The sequence below is a fragment of the Microcaecilia unicolor genome, chromosome 3 (assembly GCF_901765095.1).
Source record: "Microcaecilia unicolor chromosome 3, aMicUni1.1, whole genome shotgun sequence".
Classification (NCBI taxonomy): Eukaryota; Metazoa; Chordata; class Amphibia; order Gymnophiona; family Siphonopidae; genus Microcaecilia; species Microcaecilia unicolor.
In genome coordinates, this window is record NC_044033.1 from 254,604,970 (window position 1) to 254,627,658 (window position 22,689).

At 47.3% G+C, this 22,689-nt stretch overlaps 1 protein-coding gene across 2 annotated transcripts; it reads left to right on the forward strand.

Moving 5' to 3' along the window:
• Positions 1-560: 560 nt before the first annotated feature.
• On the forward strand, positions 561-22,502 carry LOC115466572 (tubby-related protein 3-like). Of its 2 annotated transcripts, XM_030197906.1 has the most exons (16): positions 561-642; positions 4,763-4,816; positions 7,050-7,101; positions 7,240-7,393; positions 8,202-8,339; positions 12,075-12,158; positions 14,657-14,779; positions 14,918-15,085; positions 16,272-16,426; positions 16,684-16,860; positions 17,246-17,358; positions 17,546-17,660; positions 17,748-17,843; positions 21,331-21,502; positions 21,921-22,071; positions 22,352-22,502. In XM_030197906.1, exons 2-15 carry the CDS (start codon positions 4,809-4,811, stop codon positions 22,052-22,054), a joined length of 1,689 nt encoding a protein of 562 aa, XP_030053766.1. In that variant the 5' UTR covers positions 561-642; positions 4,763-4,808; the 3' UTR covers positions 22,055-22,071; positions 22,352-22,502. The 2 variants fall into 2 exon arrangements, with proteins under 2 accessions (XP_030053766.1, XP_030053765.1); XM_030197905.1 differs by lacking the exons at positions 21,921-22,071; positions 22,352-22,502 and having other exon boundaries at positions 21,331-21,721.
• Positions 22,503-22,689: the final 187 nt, after the last annotated feature.

The following is a 22,689-nucleotide window of genomic DNA, read 5'->3' on the forward strand; positions in this document are numbered from 1 at the left end:
TGCGACCCCCAATCACTGCCTACTACATCAAGTACTCCCGTGACCCCCTAATCACCGCTACGTCTAGTGCTCCTGCAACACCCTGACATATAATGCTCCTCGGATACCTGATCACCACCTGTGCTACATCTAGTGCTCCTGAGACCCCCTGATCACCGCTACGTCTAGTGCTCCTCAGACCCCTGAGCACCACCTAGGCCTGGGCTACATCTAGTACTTGAGCGACCCCTGATCACTACTGGGCTGCACTACATCTAGTGCTCCTGCAACCCCACTGAACCGTGCTCTATCTAGTGCTCTCACCACCCCCACCCCATCACTGCTACGTCTAGTGCTCTTCAGATCCCTAATCACCAACTGAACTGTGCAACCCCCCCCCCATCACAGCTACATCTAGTGCTGACCCCCCTGATCACCCTCCCAGCTGTGCTATATTTACTGCTCCTGCCACTCCCAATCACCACCTGTGCTGCACTACATCTAGTGCTCCTATGACCCCCTGATCACCCAGCTGCCGTGAGCTCTCTCTCTCCCCCCCCCCCCCCCCCCCCCCCCCCGCCCTGGGATGTGCACTTCTGCTGTGTAAATCAGGAGGGGCTGTGCTCAAGCTTTAGAAGACATGCCCTGGAGGAAGGCAGCTCAGTGAGTATAACAGACAGGAAGAAGGAATGAATGAATGAATGTAAAGAGCTGTTTCGTGTCATGAGTTAAATAGGATTCAACAGGAATGGTTCCTCTCCTTTCTGTACAGCAGGAGCCCAATCCCGGCATTTGATATACGCCAGGGACTCACCTCCAGTTCTCATTACACAGCAAGAGTCCCACAGAGTTCAGTCCTTGCCCATATTATGCAGCCAGAGCTTCCAGGAACCTCATTCCTGCTCTTATCATAAAGCAGGAACCCCAGATAAGAATCACAAAAGTCTAGCCCAATATCCTGCTTCCAAAAGTGCCCAATCCAGGTCACAAGTACTTGGCAGAATCCCAAACAGTGGCACGATTCCATCCTACTGACCTTAGGGACAAGCAATGGGATCCCTCGTATTTATATCAATAGCAGGCTATGGACATTTTCTCCAGGAACTTGTCCAAACCTCTTTTAAACCCAGATATGCTAAAAACACATTGTCCAGCAATGATTTCCAGAGCTTAACTGTTCTTTGAGTGTCCCCCTAGTCCTAGTATTTTTGGAAAGAGTAAACAAACGATTTACATCTACCCATTCCACTCCACTCATTATTTTATAGACCTCTATCATATCTCCCCTCGGCCTTCTTTTCTCCAAGCTGAAGAGCCCTAGCCACTTTAGCCTTTCCTCATAGGGAAGTTGTCCTTCTCTGTACCTTTTCTAATTCCACTAATATCTTTTTTAAGATGCGGTGACCAGAACTGAACACAATATTCGAGGTGTGGTCGCACCATGGTGCGATACAAAGGCATTATAACATCCTCATTTTTGTTTTCCATTCCTTTCCTAATAATACCTAACATTCTATTTGCTTTCTTATCCACTGCCACACATTAAGCAGAGGGTTTCAAAGTATCATCAACAACGCATCACTTTGCACTTTCTCACATTAAACGTCACCTGCCATTCCGATGCCCAGTCTCCCAGTTTCGTAAGGTCCTCTTCCAATTTAATAACTTTGAATAACTTTGTGTCATCTTCAATTTTGATTACATCACTAGTTATTCCCAATGCTAGATCATTTAACCCTTCTCCATTGAGAATCCCCAGCATCCTATCAGTCTAAAAAATGTCACTATTGAGAACCTGACCCTTGAATCAACAATTAAAATTCTAGGAATCAGAATTCATCAATTCCTCACCCTTGAAAAACAAGTTTCCAATGTGGCATCAAAGTATCTTTCACTCACTTTGGAAAGTAAAAAGATTAAGACCATCTTTCACTAAACCAAGTTTTCATACCTAGTTCAGACAAAATTTGATTATTGTAACTCCATATATGCAGGAATAGTAACATAGTAAATGACGACAGATAAAGACCTGAACGGTCCATCCAGTCTGCCCATCCATATCTATTCAGCCACGATCAGGGCACAGCATTGGTTTTACTTTCCAATTACCGGGGTCGGCACCCAATCTCCGCTAAGCTTCTGAGGATCCATTCCTTCTGAACAGGATTCATTTATGTTTATCCCAATGCATTTTTAAATTCCGTTACTGTTTTCATCTCCACCACCTCCCACAGGAGGGCATTCCAAGCATCCACCACCACTCTCTCCGTGAAAAAGTACTTCCTGACATTTTTCTTGAGTCTGCCCCCCTTCAATCTCAGTTCATGTTCTCTAGTTCTACCACTTTCCCGTCTCCAGAAAAGGTTCGTTTGCGGATTAATATTTCAAATATTTGAACATCTGTATCATGTCACCCCTGTTTCTCCTTTCCTCCAAGGTATACATGTTCAGGTCAGCAAGTCTCTCCTCGTACGGTTTGCAACACAAATCCCATACCATTTTTGTAGCTTTTCTTTGCACCGCTTCCAGTCTTTTTTCATCTTTAGCAAGATAACGGCCTCCAAAACTGAACACGTAGAAAATTACAAAGTACCCAAAACACGGCTGCACATCTAATATATAGATCAGCATGTTTCACCACAGCAACATCTGGTTACCAATAAAAGAAAGAACATTTATTTTAATTCATCAAATTCTATGTGGCTTGGCCGCATCCTATATGTACAATGTCATCGAATTAACATCACACAATGCCATCATGTCATCCAGAGAATATCTTATCTTACATTTTCCTAACTGTAAAAATGTGAGATACAAATCAATCCATAATGCCAATTCCTCGAAAAACAACTCATCTCTCTTCATGCAATATAAACTCACGCTTAGCTTCTGCAGCGGTTCACATGTTGTATCTTAATTCTCTGCAACATTTCAAAAATGTAAGCCACATTGAACCAGAGTACATTAAAAATAATTCATTTCTCTTCCTGTATTATAAAATCATACTTAGTTTCTGTATCAGGTTTACATGATGTATCTTAATGTCTTTTAACTTTCTATTATGTATTTCTCAGTAATGTTTCTCATTGAACCGGAGTATCGTAAATAAATGTTTATTCACCCCTTCCAAGAAATGTAGCAGATTGGTGAGGTAACATTACCCTCACATCTCTAAACTTGCATAATTGCTCATAACTGCTCTTAGTCACTATTGTATAAATTGCGCACTCAGATTCTGAAGGGCAGAACCTCAAGGGGACGTGGACCTGGGGGTGTGATCCCAGCACCTACATTTTTGTGGCATGTTGAGAATTGAGCCTTTCCTTCTTACAGCGATGTGAAAAAGTATCCCCCCCCCCCCCCCAGCTTCCCCTGTTGTTGCATATATGTCACACTGAATGGCTTTCGATCTAAAAGGGAACCAGAATAAACACATCACACAGTTTTTAAATTATTACTGTATGTCAGTCGTGTTTTGAAGCATCCCCCCCAGAGTGCCTCCTATCCCACCCACCATCCCAAATAGATGCAGTTTCACTGGTCCTGGTAAGCCTGACTTCAGTGCCGGGGAAAATAGTATAAAGAATAAAATTACAGAACACGTAGTCAAACATGGTTTAATGGGACAGAGTCAGCCAATTTCTTACAACAAATTACTTTCTTATGCATTATTCTTTGTTATGTATCCTATACTGCTTATTGTAAGCCAGGAGGGGAGAAAATACTTTTTTTGTATGAGTGTCTTTATCCCCTTAACTATTCTCTGGACTTTTCCAATTCCGCTATATCTTTTTTGAGATGTGGCGACCAGAATTGCACAGTATTCAAGGTGAGGTTGCAGCATGCAGTGATTCAGTGACCTTATGGTATTGATTTATATTCCATCCCTTTCCTAATAATTCCTAGCATCCTGTTTGCTTTTTTGCCTGCCACACACTGAGCAGAGGATTTCGACTTGTTGTCTATGACATTTCCTGGGTGGTGACTCCTAAAGTGGAATCTAGAATTATGTAACTATGATTTGGGTTATTTTTCCCAATGTGCATCACTTTGCATTTGTCCACATTAAGTTTCATCTGCCCTTGGTTGCCCAATCTCCCATGGTCCTCCTACAATTTCTCGCAGTCTGCATATGATTGTAACAGCTTTGTATAGTTTTGTGTCTTCTGCAAATTTGATCATTTCACTCATTGCTCCCGTTTCTAGATCATTTATGAGTATGTTGGAGGTTCAGTCCTTCTCCCTTTGATATCGCCAGAGTTCGCGTCATCCCTTGGGCGTGATAATGAAAAACTTGTGCACTGTGATACCAGTAGCTTTGTCTGCTAATGGAAGAAGGTGGATAGAAGTTCAAAATCCCCCAGAAAGGAGGTTCCATGGCTGCAATTTATCTCCCATGAACACCAGGGTCTGGAAGAATCCTTCACATCAGTCTGATCTATAAATGGGACTCAGGATTAGATTAATCCAGGCCACTAAAGAGGATTGAAAAGGAGCCAAATCTTGGGGTGGAGGTGGGGGGGGGGGGATTAGATAAATCCCTTGCACTGCCATCTGCCACTAACCCTCTCTGCTAGCTGAAGCAGGCTTGCCATCCTTTCCAGTAATAAAATGAATCATCTTAATTACATTAGAACTTGTAAAGTGAACCATTGTGAGAGCTCAGCCCAAACTCAGCTGCACTCTTTAGGACGGGTCCTTGTTAGAATCTAGTGTACGTGGTAAGAGACTGTTCTCCCTTGCTCCTCTTTCTTCCTTCTCATTCTGTTTCTTTCTCTCACAGGAACGGCTAACACTGGAGACTGACGGGGCTGTGCAGATTGAAGAGCATGGAGCTGTAAGTCTGTCTTCTTCTCCCACCCCTGGCTTTGCCACCTTTCTCCATGTCATAGGGCCTTGCTGCGTTCTCGCTGCTCCCAAGCTGTGCAGTATCGGGGGCTATAGGATTTATATTATGATCTAAGGTCTCCCCAGTACTCCCCCCACCCCACTTCTGGGACAGGCATAACTTTTAGAAACTGGACTTCATTCCCCTGGGCCCTCCATGTGCAGATGAAGAGAAGCCCATGCCCCAGCTTCTGGTGGGAACTTTCAGACCAATCCTGTGTTTTATTTATTTTTTTATTTTAATTGAATTTATAACAATAATTCACAAGTATCACACTTGCTTAAGAAACACTGAGGTATACAAACAAAAATAAGAAACAACAAAGGAAAAAGAAGAATCAAATCCCTTCTTACACCACGATATGGAGGAGGGAGTGTAATTGAAATACTTAGGAAATATATAATCACTATCTAAATGCCATCAGACTGTACATTATCACTGGTGATTTTGTTAACATTGTTCCCAAAAAACATAGCAAATTAAATATTTACAAGGATATGCTAACCCAGCATTCGAGTCTCATTGCCACAAATAACTTTCTCCTGTTTTGAGTAGACTTTGCCACATCCGGATAGACCCAAACTTTCTGCCCACAGAACAAAGTCTGTGAGCTCCGCAAATATAACCGTAATACAACGTTTAGATCTTGTTCAAAGACAAAAGTGTCCCTCCATCAGTCACCTCAGAGAGAGCACTCCAATATAGCTGACAAGTTATTTAAATCCACACCTTCTGTGTTTTAAACAGATACTCCACAGTGCATGCTGGGAGTTGTAGTTCTGGAAAGGGTGTGTCACTGGAAAGGGCCAGGAAGATTCGGGACCTGCTTGGAGTCTGCTTGAATGGATTCCCCCTCCCTCTCCTCCTCGTCATGTCTCTAAGACGATGGGTGCAGGGGGTGGTTCAGGTATTAGGTCTGCTTCATGGACCTGTAGCTCTGGTGCCTTCACTGATTCCTCTACTGAGGCAGGCAGTTGGCTAAAACCAGACTGGATCACCATGTTCTGAAATTCAGCTGAATTCCTCAGCGGTGGGCAGCCATAAAATGTTCATTTTGTGTCATTTACGGGACATTTTCATATTCTTTGGGGTTTGTCAGGCTGGTAATGGAGTGCGCGGTATTTTTGAACGAGGGTGCGCTCATTGTAAACGACCGCCCATCAGTGGCGTAGCCACAAGTGGGCCTGGGCCCACCCACTTAGAGCTCAGGCCCACCCTACAGTAGCACACGTTTAGCAATAGCTGGTGAGGATTTCAAGCTCCGCTAGCTGAAGACTTCCCCAAGATGGTAACAAAAATGCTACACTCCATGATGCTGGCACCTGTGTATGCTTAGTTTTCAGCGCATGCCTGCTGCAGATTGCCAAGGTGGAAAGAAGCATTTTCCTGCCAGCTGAGATATATTATTTGGGGGGGGAGGGGAGAGAACACTTGGTGCCCACCCAAAATCTTGTCTGGCTATGCCCCTGCCACCCATCCTAAGTGTCCACCCCAGTAACGTAGCCAGAGTTTAATTTTTAGATGGGTCTGGAGGTGGACTGGGTGGGCACAGACCTCGCATTTCCTCTCCTCCTGCTACCCCCCCCCCCTGCGACAGCCCCCTGCACATGGTCTGTTCTGGTCATTTTTACTGACCTGAAGCACCGTTCTCCCTCCAGCACCGGCGATTCCCATAGCCAGCCTTCTGCCAGTACGCGTCGTCGGAGCCTCTTCTCAGGCGCATCCTGCCTACTCTGCAACTTCCTGTTTTCCGCTAAGGTGGGACGCAGGAAGTTGCAGAGTAGGCGGGACGTGCCTGAGAAGAGGCCCCGACAACGCGTGCTGGCAGAAGGCTGGCTATAGGAATCGCCGGTGCTGGAGGGAGAACGGCGCTTCAGGGCAGTAAAAGTGAGCAGACCACGTGGACGGGGAGAGTGGGCAGAAGAGGCTGGGCGGGCCTGGAGCAAAAGTGGCTACGCCCCTGGTCCACCCTCCCCCACCCTGTAATCCCTGGAAGGGAAACCCCACCTGTCACAGGACGCAAACAATGCTTATCGTGATTCAGACTCTTCATTAGCCTGGTGAAAAGAGCCATTTTGAATTCCATCCTCACCATCTCCAATAATCTATCCCTTTCCTGCATCGTTCCTCCCCATGTTCTGACACCCCCAGCATGAAGTGTCTCTTTTCCAATTCCTTGCAGTGCGGCCGGCAATGACCTGTTCAGAGTCCGTCAGAAGAAACTGGAAATGCAGGTATGGGCCTTAATCCTCAGTTTCATCCCTAATACTATTTGTCTGTCTCTCTTTCCCCTTCTCCCTCTATATATGTTTCTGTCTTCCTCTGTCTCTTGATGTTAAAGAGAACCTTATTCCATCTGTGTTCACTCATAGCGCAACCTCTTTGAAAAGAAGCAGAGGCGAAGACGCCAGGAGCCACTTATGGTACAAGCCAACCCCGACTCGCGGCTGAATCCCAGGCACACCCGCAGGACGGAAGATCGGATGCTACTGGTTGATGCTGGCAGCATTCCTTGCAGCTACCAGGGTGAGGAAAAGAGAGCTTGGCATTACTTCACTTGGGCCTTCGATGATTTGGGAGTTTGGCATGGGTTGAATTGCTCACCACATTTCTCCCCACTGCATGCCTGGTAACTGGAATTGCAGATTGCATGCATTCAACTGGACCAGAAGACAGGGAGCACAGCACACTTCCAAAGGTGACTACAAGCTGCCTAGCACTCTCTGACCCCCTGTGGGTGCTGCATGCTTTGAGAAATGAAGCCAATTTCAGGTCACACACATGATTTTGTTTTTCTTCATTGCATCAGCAAACCCCACCTTAAGTGGGCTTGGACACATCCTTCTGCCTGCAGTGTCAGGATTCACATCTGGTTTTGCATTGCCGCTGAACGGACATGAGGAATTGTTCCTAGCAAAGGATTATGTGTGCGAATCTGAAATGGCCAAGTCAAGAACCAGCATCACTACAAGCCATGTTCCAGCACCTCCGGCTGAGAATGCCCCGAAAGTTTGGGCTGCATGAGGCTGCTTAACTGACAGGGAGCTGTGGAATGTCAATACAACAGCATCATTATGTTTCTAGCCCAGAGCATTATGGTTGGGGGGGGGGGCAGCAGGAACCCTGTTGGGCTCTTGGCCTTCAAGGTTCAAGCAGTCCCCTTCCCCACATCTCCTGTTGATAAGATGCATTCACTCCCCCCATCTTGTCCATTCTCCCAATCCTCTCCCCTCCCCTTCATTGCCTAACACAGGTCGGGTGTGTATTGACAGGGATCTTGGGGTCTGTATGCAGCTGTCTAACCCTTGACTCCATCTCTCTCTTATCATTCCAGGTATTATTAACCCCTGTCTGGCTGATGTTCCCAAAGAAGTCCCCTCCGCTGCACCCAACATCTGCCCTGATTCCTCACTTGGAAATGTGGTGCTGGCACCCACCTCTGAGAAGACGGCGGGGGAAGAGCTGCAGAAAGGTACTGGCTGGGGCAGGCGTGGGAGAGGGTGAACGAAGGAGAGGGTTAGAAGGTAGAAGGTGAGAGTCGGGCAACATTTGATGTGCCAGAACTGGACTCAGATAATGCTAACCGCATCCTCCAGTATTTCCAAGTAATTTCATTGAGTGTCCCCTGAAAAAAAAAAAATCGATTCACTTCTACCCATTCTACACCACTCAGGAGTTTATAGATCTCAATCATATCCTTCTCTTTTCCAAGCTGAAGAGCCCTAACCCCTTTAGCCTTTCCTGAAATGAAAGGAATTCCTTCCCCTTTATCATTTTGATCGCTCTCCTTTGAACCTTTTCTAATGCCACTATTTCTTTTTTGGAGGGTGGCCAATGTAACGCCGATTTTTAAAAAAAGGTTCTAGAGGTGATCCGGGAAATTATAGACCGGTGAGCCTGACATCAGTGTCAGCAAAATGGTAGACTATTATAAAGAACAAATTTGCAGAGCATATTCAAAAACATGGATTAATGAGACAACACCAATATGGATTTAGTGAAGGGAAATCTTGCCTCACCAATCTATTACATTTCTTTGAAGGGGTGAACAAACATGTGGATAAAGGTGAGCCGGTTGATATTGTGTATCTGGATTTTCAGAAGGTCATAGCATAGGAGGTAGTGTTCTATTGTGGATTAAAAACTGGCTAAAAGGTAGAATACAGAGAGTAGGGTTAAATGGTCAGTATTCTCAATGGAGAAGGGTAGTTAGTGGGGTTCCCCAGGGGTCTGTGCTGGGACCGCTGCTTTTTAACATATTTATAAATGATCTAGAGATGGGAGTAACTAGTGAGGTAATTGAATTTGCTTATGACACAAACAGGTGAATTTTCGAAAGAGAAGGACGCCCATCTTCCGACACAAATCGGGAGATGGGCGTCCTTCTCCCAAGGGTGCCCAAATCGGCATAATCGAAAGCCGATTTTGGGCGTCCTCAACTGCCTTCCATCGCGGGGATGACCAAAATTCATGGGGGCATGTCGGCACCGTACCGAAGGCGAAACTGGGGCCTGATTTAGAGATGGGCGTTCTTGGCCGATAATGGAAAAAAGAAGGGCATCCCTGACAAGCAGATGACCACCAGAGGGAATCGGGGATGACCTCCCCTTACTCCCCCAGTGGTCACCAACCCCCTCCCACCCAAAAAAAAAAAATTAAAAACATTTGTTGCCAGCCTCTATGCCAGCCTCAAATGTCATACCCAGCTCCATCACAGCAGTATGCAGGTCCCTGGAGCAGTTTTTAGTGAGTGAATGCACTTCAGGCAGGCGGACCCAGGCCCATCCCCCCCTACCTGTTACACTTGTGGTGACCTCCAAACCCCCTGTACGTGCCCCCTTCACCCCTTAGAGCTATGGTAGTGGTGTACAGTTGTGGGGAGTGAGTTTTGGAGGGCTCAGCACCGAAGGTAAGGGAGCTATGCAGCTGAGAGCAATTTGTGAAGTTCACTGCAGTGCCCACCATGGTGTCCAGTTGGTGTCCTGGCATGTGAGGTGGACCAGTGCACTACGAATGCTGGCTCCTTCCACGACCAAATAGCTTGGATTTGGTCGTTTTTCAGATGGGCATCCTTGGTTTCCATTATCGCCGAAAACCAGGGACGACCATCTCAAAAACGACCTAAGGACGACCATCTCTAAGGTCGACCTAAATTTCATGATTTGGGCATCCCAGTGGCGTTCCTAGGGGGGCTGACACCCGGGGCGGATCGCCGATGCGCCCCGCCCCCCGGATGCTGCGCGACCCCCCCCCCCCCCCCGCAGAAAGGACACACCCCCTGGTGCACGCCACTGGGGGGTGCCGCGCACGCCTGTCCTTCGTTCCATGCTCCCTCTGCCCCGGAACAGGTGGCAGAGGGAGCATGGAACGAACGAAGGACAGGAGCGGCGTGCACCCGGGGCGGACCGCCCCCACTTGGTACGCCACTGGGGCATCCCTGACCGTATTATCGAAACGAAAGATGGTCGCCCATCTTTTCGATAATACGGGTTGCCCTGTCACTTTACGGGGCCATCCTGAGAGGACGCCCTCATGAAAACTTGGGCACCCCTTTCGATTATGCCCCTCAAAGTTATTCAAAGTGGTTAAATTGCAAGAGAATTGTGAAAAATGACAAGAGGACCTTACGAGACTGGGAATCTAAATAGCAGATGACGTTTAATGTGAGCAAGTGCAAAGTGTTGCATGTGGGAAACAGGAACCTGAATTATAGCTACATCACGCAAGGTTACACGTTAGGAGTCACAGACCAAGAAAGGGATCTAGGTGTCATCATTGATACATTGAAACCCTCTGCTCAGTGTGCTGCGGTGGCTAAGAAAGCAAATAGAATGTTAGGTATTATTAGGGAGGGAATGGAAAACAAAAATGAGGATGTTATAATGCCTTTGTATCACTCCATGGTGCGACCGCACCTCAAATACTGTGTTCAATTCTAGTCACTGAATCTCAAAAAAGATACAGTGGAATTAGGAAAGGTACAGAGAAGGGTGACAAAGATGATAAAGGGGATGGGACGACTTCCCTATGAGGAAAGGCTAAAGCGGATACGGCTCTTCAGCTCAGAGAAGAGAAAGCTGAGGGGAGAAATGATCTAATATAATAATTTGCTATGTGAACGTTCTAAAGTGTCTACCCACCTGCTGACATCACTGGCCAGCAGTAGAACCCTGCTTGCCTTACGTCAGCAGGGGGTTACGATCCCAGTGAGAGATGCGCGTTGAAGAACAGCGGGAGCGGGCAGAGACGTCCCTACGTGTACATCACCCCCCCCCCCTCCAAAATCGCCAACCCTCCTCTTACCGGGGTCCCGGCGGCAGCAGTGAAGAGCCTTGCGAGTCTGCTGCATTCCCTTCTCTTTCCTCTCAGCTCTGACTCTGGTCCCACCCTTGCGGAAACAGGAAACGAGGGCGGGACCAGAGTCAGAGCTGAGAGCGAAGAGAAGGCAGCAGACTCGCGAGGCTCTTCACTGCTGCTGCCGGGACCCTGGTAAGAGGGGGGGAGGGGAGGGTAGCAGAGGGGGGTTGGTGATTTTGGAGGGGGGGCGATGCGCATGTAGGGGGATGGGCGGGGCCAGTGTCGGGGAGGGGAGGGCCGCGGGTGGAGGCATCGGAAGGATGTGTCTGTGAGACAGAGAGGAGGGGGGACTGGAACTCGGGGGAGGGGCAGAGGGGAGAGAGGGCAAGGAAATCGGAAGGGAAGAAAGGGGGCCGTGGGACTTGGAGGGGGCAGAGGGAGAGAGCGAAAGAGGGAGAGAGGGATAACCTTGCTAGCGCCCGTTTCATTTCATACCGAAACGGGCCTTTTTTACTAGTAGTCTATAAAATAGTGAGTGGAGTGGAACGGGTAGACATGACTCGCTTGCTTACTCTTTCCAAAAATACTACGACTAGGGGGCACACAATGAAGCTAGAAAGTAGCCGTTATCAAGATGGACTTGGGGAAAATCCACTACTTATTTCTAGAATAAGCAGTATAAAACGTATTGTATTGTTTTGGGATCTTGCCAGGTACTTGTGACCTGGATTGGCCACTGTTGGAAGCAGGATGTTGGGCTTGATGGACCTTCGGTCTGTCCCAGTATGGCAATACTTATGAGATACGGTGACCAGAATTGAATGGAAAAATTAATGCAGAGTTGCAATATTTTACCTTGCTGTCTTTCCCTTTTTCTGTTCCTAATTTCTGTCTTCCCTGTCCTCCTCAGAGATGTCAGACTTGGACCTGGAGGAAACCACCCTGGAGGAGCTGGGTGAAACCAGGATAGAGAAAAAGGAGAAGCCGAATTCTGGTGAGAGAATAGTACTCTTAAAGCTAGATCAGAATCCCTGGCAGAGAGAACCGGTGCCGGGCTTTCCACCACAAGGAATAGAAAGATTGCACTTTTATTCCCAGAGGCACTTCTGGGAACACACAGGTCCTCATTTACACACAGTTACAGGACCTCAGGAGAGGCAGGTCCCCCTTATACACACCGATCCCAACTCTATGGAAAGCAGGTCTCTTTTAGCACTATCCACACACTCTGATCCTAGCACTAAGGCCCCGCGCTGTTCCAAACAGCGCCCTAAAAATAGCGCTGGGACAGCGCAGGGCTTTTCTGCATCGATGATCAAAGATAATGCATGCAAATCTAAGCAGCGCTATTATCTTTATCATGTTGAAGTGCGGGAGAATTGCGCCCGAGCATGCGCTCAGCACAATCCTCCCGCACTTGTTTGACAGGTCTGGGCTGTCAAAAGCCCAAACCTGTCAAACAGCTTGCCGAGGCCCGAACAATGAGGGCTGGAGCTCCGGTGTGTCTCCAGCCCCCCACCAAACCCCCAGAAAATGTGGCCGCTGCCGGCCAAACCCTCTCCCACCCTCCCACCCAGCGACGGGGGGGGGGGGGCTGGAGGTCCGGTGGGTCAGCAGCCCCCCAAACCCCCAGAAACCCTTGAGTGGCCGCCTCCGGCCAAAGGTTCTCCCACCCTAACATCCATCGACGGGGGGTGGGGCTGGGCGCTGCCATTTTGAAGCGGCATCGACTGGAAGAGGAGGGAGGCAGGCATGCTGTGTCCCTCCTTCAACGAAAGGTAGGGGGGCCGGGAGGGGGGGTTGTCACCACGGACCACCAGGTAGTCAAAGGACAACGCTGGGGGGGAGGAGTTGGAGTGGGCTGGAGGTCCACCGGACCTCCAGCCCCCCCCCCCTTGATGGATGGGAGGGTGGGAGAACCTTTGCCGGAGGCGGCCACTCAAGGATTTCTGGGGGTTTGGGGGGCTGGTGACCCACCGGACCTCCAGCACCCCCCCCCCCCCCGTCGCCGGGTGGGAGAGCCTTTGCCCGGAGGCGGCCACTTCACCATTTCTGGGGGTTTGGGGGGGCTGGAGACCCACCAGATCTCCAGCCTTCCCTGAACATGGGGGTGGGGGGTGGGGGTGGGATCGTCGGGAGGGGACCGGAGATCCACCGGACCTCCAGCCCCCTGTTTGCATTTGCTTTGGGGGGGAACGGGGGCCTGCCAGCATGCAACTGCATGCTGGACAGGGCTCACCATTCCTCCTCAATGATTCGCAAAGTCTAACGCCAGCTCAGAGCTGGCGTTGATTTTGCCGCGGCCAGAGACCCAATCTTTGGCGGGCTGGACGCTGATCATTGGGGATGAATGCGTTAAGTGCTGATTAGCATGCATTTGCAAGCTAATTGCGCTAGTAGCCCTGTTTAGCATGCATTTGCATGCTACTTGCGCTAAGAGCCCTCGAGTGCGTTGTTTCAGGCGCTCAAGGGCTCTGATCATGGGTCGGCAGCCAACTCCGGTGCTAGTATGGCGTTAACAGCCTCTAGCGCTGGAGTTTGCTTTTGATCATGAGGGCCTAAGGTAGATGCAGGTTATGCAAAGGAGACCTACATCTACCTTAGTGCTAGGATCAGAGTGTGTGGATAGTGCTAAAGGAGACCTGCTTTCCACAGAGCTGGAATCAGTGTGTATACTTTGCATAGAGTGATCCCAGCCAGGTCTCCTTCATGTTTTTGAAAAGACACTGCATAGCAGGGCACAGAGGCTGCACTAATGGGAAAACATAAGCTACATAACTGTGTTCTTACACAGAGTTTAAACCACAGTGTCCCTCACATATTTGCCTTTAAACATTTACCTCATTAGCAGGCTCTCTACTGCTACCCCTGGTAAAAAAAATAAATAATTTGGAATAATGAGGGATAGGAGCATGTGGTGTCAGGGGGCCCGGGTTGGGGGGAGAACTTCAGGTATCTGCAAGTGAAAGTTCAGTTCCTCTGAAAAGAAATTCCAAAACTGGCTCTCCCCTGTCAAGAAATGTACATGTGAGCAAACACGCTCCTCTGAAATGCCTTTGCAAAAAAAAAAAAAAAGTGCCCTGGGCATCAGAACTGCTCCTGCTTCCCCAGTTTCCAGAAATCGGTCTACCCTGCATATTGGTTGAGTGTGTGTATTGGGAGGGGGGAGGGGTGCACCCCATGCACAGGTTACACTGTAAGATGCAATTAAAGCACCTGGCACATGGAGGATGGTGGACCATTAGGAGCTGATACACACACAGCACTATGGACCTCCTTGGTGTGGTCATTGGAAATGTTCTGACCCGAATGAGGTGGTGGCCTGGGGTCCTTTACCTGCCTCAAAGCCCTGACAGGGATGTTTAGGGTGTGCATGCTTCACTGGGTTCTTCTCCCTGCCGTCCCTGTGAATTCTGTGCTTTCCTCCTCTCTTACCACACTTCTCCTCTCTTCCTCCCCCCACCTTCCTTTCACATCCTGTGTCTTCTCCAGCTCCCGGAGGTTCAGAAGTCAAAGATGACAAGACCAAGGCAGCACCCAGATCCCGCAGGGCACACAGGAATGCCCTCAGCATAGGAACCTGCAGGAAAGATGCAGAGCAGCAGGAGTGGCAAGGTGGGCATGAGGGGGCTGCTGTGACTACCTGGACATAATTGTGGCCTGGATTTGGAAGCTGAGCATGGGGTGTATGGAGAAGAAGCGTAACCTCTCCAAGGTGCACTTCTCACAGCAAAACTGGCTCTTCCTTTTCAGGCTGCGACTCTGTTTCTACCATCCTGGCTGGTGAGGTGCAAAAGAAGACCAGGGAAGACCTTCTTCTACAACTCAGTGATGAAGGGGAAGAAGAGACTGCAGGGGATTGCCCAGTGCTGTTACCCCCTGTGAGAAGGCTCAGGAAGAAAGAGAAGAAAGCCAGGAAAGGTGAGGGCTTGTGTACCTGCATGATTACTGATGTACACTAACTTAGCCTTGAAGCTCATGAATCACATTGCACATGGCATGAATACTGCATATAATCCCATCAGGAATGCCTGCATTTCCCATTCATATCTGCAGTAGCACTGGGAGAAAGCAAGGTATCAGTCTAAACAATTGCTCATTTTCATGATAATAGTTTGCTTTGCCTCCCTCAGCAAAGTCCACGATCAACAGTTGAGCGTAATCAAAGGAGAGCCGGATGGGTAAAGGGCCGAGATCAAAGCTCACACGGTCCGTTTCTACTTGCATTAGTTTTTCCGGAGTTAAGGCCAACAATGATGTCATCAATCTGTCCCAATATGTTCTTGGTTTTGAGGTCAGTGGGGGTGGGGGGTTTGAGGGGGCCCTGTCTTCATTTCTGTTGCACTATGAGAGGTATGTGATCAAGGGCTGCTCACTAATGGTGTCTCATTGCCCCCCAGTCATGATGTGGGATGAGACTGTCCGGGCCCCACTGATTGACACAGTGGAGCTATGCATGTACCTGCTTTCCAGATCAAGCTCTGCAAACTACAGGTAGACTAGGCCTAAATGAGAACAAGGCTGCATTCACATCAGGCACGCCAGTGACTAATACCAGGCTTAAATCAAAGGCCACACTAACATCAGATCTAATTCAGATCAAGACTGTACTAACACCAGGCCACGATTAGGCCAGACAGTGACTAATACTAAGCCTAAATCATGCAAAGGCCTCAGTAACATCAGGCCTAAATCATACCAAGACTGCACTAGCACCAGGCCAAGATTAGGCCAGTGACTGATACCAGGCCAAAATCAGACCAAAGCAATGACCAGCTAAAATCAAATGAAAAATGCACCTACTGCCAAAACCAAGATTATGATTTTACATTAAAACTATGCTCCAGCACAAAGCTTTCTGATTTGGTGGTAATTGCTTCTTTGTCCAAGAGCAGATGGCGGTTTCTTCACACTGTCCAAATTCCTCCTTTTCTGTCTCTCCAATACCAATTCTATTCTCTGGAACAGTGTTGTGTGAGCCTGAAACCCCTGTTATACTGGCTTTAGGTAGAAGAAACACAGGGTGAATTTGATGCCTTAGCAACATGGCACTAACTGAACACCCTCACCTTCTGTGCCTCTTTAATATTTTTTATCTCCAACTCAGACAGAAGGAGCAAGACTCAAAGTGAAGAAGACGATGAAAAAGAGGAGGAGGAGAAAGTTGAGGAAAAAGAGGAAGCTGAGGAAGATAACTCAGAAAAAGACTCGAATTGTTTAAGCACTGGTCTCTATGCCAGCCCCTCCGCCATCTCCAGCAAGGTAAGACATGACACATGCAGTTGATAATCTACAGCACCATCCTGCATGTCACGGTACTCCAACTTTTCCAACCTCCAAAGTTATTAATCATGGATGTATCGTGGTAAATGGGAGTCCAACTTTTAGCTCTATATTGCGGGTCAGTAATTCCAGGTCCCTTGCAAATGTCATATGTAGTGGATCCTCGGGACACGGCCCAAGAGCTGAATGTTTGAGCTCGATAGGCTCCAGGATCTCTTTTCTACTTTTGTACTCAGGATGACAACGTCCCGACTGTGGCATCCTTGGACATTGATGATCTGGAAGAGTTTGCCTTTCGCCCTGCGCCCCAGGGCATGACACTGCAGTGCCGCATTACCAGGGACAGGAAGGGCATGGACAAAGGAATCTTTCCCACTTACTACCTGCAGCTGGAGAGAGAGGACAGCCGGAGGGTCAGTGTCCAGCACAAGGTCTTGTTCAGTCTTTAATTTTTGGGTGAGGCACTTGGAACCGGGCTGGGATTCAACATTGGGACCATTCCTTTCTAACCACCTGGGGCATTTGTTATTCCCAATTTTATTTTGCACCTAAATGGCATAGCCCAGTAACTGCACAGTCCTTCCAAAGCCTTGTAATCACAGGCTCTAAATTCAGCCACTTGTTTTCATCGTTTGCAATGACTGGGACTTCCACCACCATCTACATTGGCTGATCCAGAGTGGACGACCACAGCTCTGGAGTTGAACTCTGACTTCTCTGCCACACTGAGCACACAAGGCCTTGTTTTGTTTCAATACAAGCAAAGGTCCCACTGACTGTTTTCCTTCTCTTCTGAAGCTTTTCCTAATGGCTGGGAGGAAGAGGAAAAAAAGCAAAACGTCCAATTACTTGATCTCTGTGGACCCAACAGATCTCTCTCGGGGTGGGACAAGTTTCATCGGGAAAGTCCGGTGAGTGTCCCTGCTCATCTGTCTGTACATAATTGTATCTCTTTGTCCATCTAATTCCTGCTTCTTTAGCCTACTGAGTCTCTCCATTTGGACCCATTGTGTAGATCTCAATCCATCTCAGTCTATGTTCCCATGTATAGATTTACTAGTCTTTTAATCTCTGCCTCTCTCTCTTCTGTGCTTTCAGCTCCAACATGCTCGGCACCAGGTTCACAGTATTTGATAATGGCGTAAACCCAGACACCAAGCCCTTCATACAGGAGCGGGAATCTCTCCGGCAGGAGTTGGTAGCCGTGTGCTATGTAAGGGACCCAATTTAATGTCACTGTATCACCGTCTCTTTCTTCAGTTCTTCCAGTTGTTCCTAACAAGTATCTTTCTTTCTATAGGAAACAAATGTTTTGGGGTTCAGACCTCGAAAAATGACCATCATTATTCCTAGTATGACCACAGAGAACGAACGAGTCAGCATCCGTCCCAAGAACGTGAGTATGATCGAGAGATGGATCGGTGTACCTCAGGGATCTGTCCTGGGACCTTTCCTTTTCTCCATCTGTACGTCTTCCCTTGATACTCTGATATCATCCCATGGTTTTCAGTATCACCTTTATGCTGATGACTCCCAGATCTACCTCTCCACACCAGAAATTTCAGCAGGAATCCAGGCCAGATTATCAGCCTGCCTGGATGTCTCACTGTCATCTGAAACTAAACATGACAAAGACTGAGCTTCATATCTTTCCCCCCTAAACCAACCTCTCCTCTCCCCCCATTCTCTGTCTCTGTGGATTATACTCTCTTCTTTCCTGTCTCATTAGCTCATAACCTTGGGGTCATCTTCGACTACTCTCTCTCCTTCTCTGCACATATTCAACAGACTGCTAAAACCTGTCGTTTATCTTATCACTAAAATTCGTCAATCCTTCCTGAGCACACCAACTGAGAGGGTAAAAACTGTACAACAGGCATGGACGCTGTTCAAAAATACCACCCTGGAAGCCCAGGCCAAATATATTCTGCGAATTAGAAAAGAAAGATGGAAGTCCAAAAGACAGCCGGCGTGGTTGAAAAGGGAGGTGAAGGAAGCTATTAGGGCTAAAAGAAACGCCTTCAGAAAATGGAAGAAGGAACCGTCTGTAAATAACAAGGAGCAGCATAAGGAATGTCAAAGCAAATGTAAGGCGCAGATAAAGAAAGCCAAGAGGGATTACGAAAAAAAGATAGCATTAGAGGCAAAAAAACATAGCAAAATTTTTTTTCGGTATATTAAAAGCAGGAAGCCGGCAAAAGAATCGGTTGGGCCGCTGGATGACTGAGGGGTAAAAGGGGCGATCAAGGAAGATAAAGATGTAGCGGAGAGATTGAATGAATTCTTTGCTTCGGTCTTCACCGAGGAAGATTTGGGTGGGATACCGGTGTTGGAAATGGTATTACAAGCGGACGAGTCGGAGAAACTTACTGACTTCACGGTAAACCTGGAGGACGTAATGGGGCAGTTCAGCAAACTGAAGAGTAGCAAATCTCCTGGACTGGATGGTATTCATCCTAAAGTACTGATAGAACTGAAAAATGAGCTTGCGGAGCTACTGTTAGTGATATGCAATTTATCCTTAAAATCGAGCATGGTACCGGAAGATTGGAGGGTGGCCAATGTAACGCCGATTTTTTAAAAAGGTTCCAGGGGAGATCTGGGAAATTATAGACCGGTGAGCCTAACGCTGGTGCCGGGGAAAATGGTAGAGGCCATTATCAAAAACAAAATTACAGAGCACACCTAAGGACATGGATTACTGAGACCAAGTCAGCACGGCTTTTGTGTGGGGAAATCTTGCCTGACCAATTTACTTCAATTTTTGAAGGTGTAAACAAACGTGGACAAAGGGGAGTTGATATTGAGTAGCGTTTGACAAGGTACCTCGTGAAAGGCTACAGAGGAAATTGGAAGGTCATGGGATAGGAGGAATGGTCCTATTGTGGATTAAAAACTGGTTGAAGGATAGGAATCAGAGAGTGGGGTTAAATGGGCAGTATTCACAATGGAGAAGGGTAGTTAGTGGGGTTCCTCAGGGGTCTGTGCTAGGACCGCTGCTTTTTAATATATTTATAAATGATTTCGAGATTGGAGTAACTAGCGAGGTAATTAAATTTGCTGATGACACAAAGTTATTCAAAGTCGTTAACTTGCGACAGGATTGTGAAAAATTACAGAAGGACCTTACGAGACAGAGTGGCTAAATGGCAGATGACGTTTAATGTGAGCAAGTGCAAGGTGATGCATGTGGAAAAAAGAACCCGAATTATAGCTACGTCATGCAAGGTTCCATGTTAGGAGTTACGGACCAAGAAAGGGATCTGGGTGTCGTCGTCGATAATACACTGAAACCTTCTGCTCAGTGTGCTGCTGCGGCTAGGAAAGCAAACAGAATGTTGGGTATTATTAGGAAAGGTATGGAAAACAGGTGAGGATGTTATAATGCCGTTGTATCGCTCCATGGTGCGACTGCACCTTGAGTATTGTGTTCAATTCTGGTTGCCGCATCTCAAGAAAGATATAGTAGAATTGGAAAAGGTGCAGCGAACGGCAACTAAAATGACAGCGGGGATGGGACGACTTCCCTATGAAGAAAGACTAAGGAGGCTAGGACTTTTCAGCTTGGAGAAGAGATGGCTGAGGGGAGACATGATAGAGGTATATAAAATAATGAGTGGAGTGGAACAGGTGGACGTGAAGCGTCTGTTCACGCTTTCCAAAAATACTAGGACTAGGGGGCATGCGATGAAACTACAGTGTAGTAAATTTAAAACAAATTGGAGAAAATTTTTATTCACCCAATGCATAATTAAACTCTGGAATTCGTTGCCGGAGAACATGATGAAGGCGGTTAGCTTAGCAGAGTTTAAAAAGGAGTTAGACGGTTTCCTAAAGGACAAGTCCATAAATCACTACTAAATGGACTTGGGAAAAATCCACATTTCCAGGAATAACATGTATAGAATTTGTACGTTTGGGAAGCTTGCCAGGTGCCCTTGGCCTGGATTGGCCTCTGTCGTGGACAGGATGCTAGGCTCGATGGACCCTTGGTCTTTTCCCAGTGTGGCATTACTTATGTACCAAATCCCTTATCCACACTCTTATCACCTCTCACTTAGACTATTACAACTTGCTTCTTACAGGTCTCCCACTAAGCCATCTCTCTCCCCTTCAATCTGTTTAAAATTCTGCTACACGACTTATATTCCGCCAGTGTCGCTATGCTCATATTAGCCCTCTCCTCAAGTCACGTCACTGGCTCCCTATCTGTTTCCGCATACAGTTCAAACTCCTCTTATTGATTTATAAGTGCATTCACTCTGCAGCTCCTCAGTACCTCTCCACCCTTATCTCTCCCTACACTTCTCCCCGAGAACTCAGTTCACTGGGTAAATCTCTGTTATCTGCACCCCTTCTCCTCCACTGCTAACCCCAGACTCTGTTCCTTTTATCTTGCTGCACCATATGCCTGGAATAGACTTCCTGAGCCAGTACATCAAGCTCTATCTTTGGCCGTCTAGGCTAAAAGCCCACCTTATTGATGCTGCTTTTAACTCCTAACCGTTACTCACTGTTCAGTACCAATGTTTTATCATTCCCACCCTAGTAATTCCCTTATTTGTCCTGTTTGTCTGTCCTAATTAGATTGTATGCTATGTTGAGCAGGGACTGTCTCTTCATGTCCTGTGTACAGTACTGCGTACATCTAGAATGCTATAGAAATGATAAGTCTTTGGGATTCCAGAATCTTGTTACTGTTGGTCCTTTTCCCTTATATGTCCTGTTTGTCTGTCCTAATTAGATTGTAAACTCTGTCGCACAGGGTACAGCGCTGTGTACGTCTAGCTGCGCTATAGAAATGATTATTATTATTAGTAGTAGTAGTGTTGTGGGTGATTTGCAGGGGCACATTATTTTCCTTCATTTGTCCCTCCCTGTAGGAGCATGAGACTTTGCTTGCAAGGTACCAGAACCGAAACATGGAAAATATTGTCGAACTCCAGAATAAGGCGCCATCCTGGAATGAGGAGACTCAGAGCTATGTCCTCAACTTCCATGGGAGAGTTACCCTGGCCTCCGTGAAGAATTTCCAAATCATTCATTCTGACGACCGTGAGTGCCCAAGGAAGAAACTGAAGAGAGGGGTGGGGTGCAGGAGGGACAGTAATATAGGACAAAAACGAGGGAGCAGCCAATGGGGATTTAGACATAATGGCTGCCCCCCACCCCCAAGCCTTCTTAAGAATACCACAGTAAGGTTGCTTAGGATGAGGGGAGCTTAGCATGGGTCGGGGAAGGTAGATGGTCCCTGCTAAGGGTTGGGGAAGGCAGATTGTCCTTTTTACAGGCTGAAGGAAAGCAGATGGACCCTGCTTTGGGTTGAGGGAAGGTAGATGATCCCTGCAATGGGTTGATGGAAGGCAGATGGTCCCTGTTATGGGGTTGGGGAAGGCAGATCATCCCTACTATCTTCTTTGGTTACTGCAGTAATTTTTCTTTTCTTCTCTGTACTCTCTCCCCCATCCTCCAGCGGAATACATCGTGATGCAGTTTGGACGAGTGACAGAGGACATTTTCACTATGGACTATAGCTATCCACTCTGCGCCCTACAGGCCTTTGCTGTCTGCCTCTCTAGCTTTGATGGGAAGCTGGCCTGTGAATAATAGGTGGTAAATGAAAGGTCAGTGATTCAGGGTGGCAGGGGAAAGGGGTTGCATGTGTAAAGGGTTTGTTTCCCTTGGTTCTGATCCAATTCATAGGGTATTCAGTAACCAAGTGTTCACTAGTTGTTCTGGGGGTTTTCCAGCTCTGGAAGGTTGTTTTTTTGTTTTTTTTAAACAGGATTTGACTGGTTGTTTTCTGGGGTTTTTCCATCTCACAGGGGCATAAAGGTGGGATTATAAATTTTTAACCAATCACTCATCCGAACGGATAGGTCTTTTTCTCTTTTTTTTTTTCAGGGCTGGTCTGTTACCTTTGCATCAGATGTGGGGATTGCACAATTCACTTGCCACCTTGGTTGGCTCCACCATGAAACCAGCTAGGTCCGGACAGAAGTAGAGATGCCCTGGTTATCTATTCATTGAAATTGCTAAATCCTAATTTTGGATACCCAGATTAAACCTTTCATGTGTAAATAAAGTTACTTATTTTCATCTGGCTCTGGTTCCCATTGTCTGGAAATTTTTGCAAGTTAAAAACACTTCTATTAAACTTCTCATTTCTCCATTAACCATTAACTAACAGTGCCTAAGACTCTTAAATAGTCAAAATCATTTTTTAAACTAAACCTGCCTTT

Excerpts from the sequence above, each read along its gene's own strand:
- LOC115466572 (XM_030197905.1), top strand. Across the intron at positions 7,102-7,239 it reads AGAAGAAACTGGAAATGCAG|CGCAACCTCTTTGAAAAGAA; the intron begins GTATGGGCCTTA and ends GTTCACTCATAG. Across the intron at positions 15,086-16,271 it reads AGAGAAGAAAGCCAGGAAAG|ACAGAAGGAGCAAGACTCAA; the intron begins GTGAGGGCTTGT and ends TCTCCAACTCAG.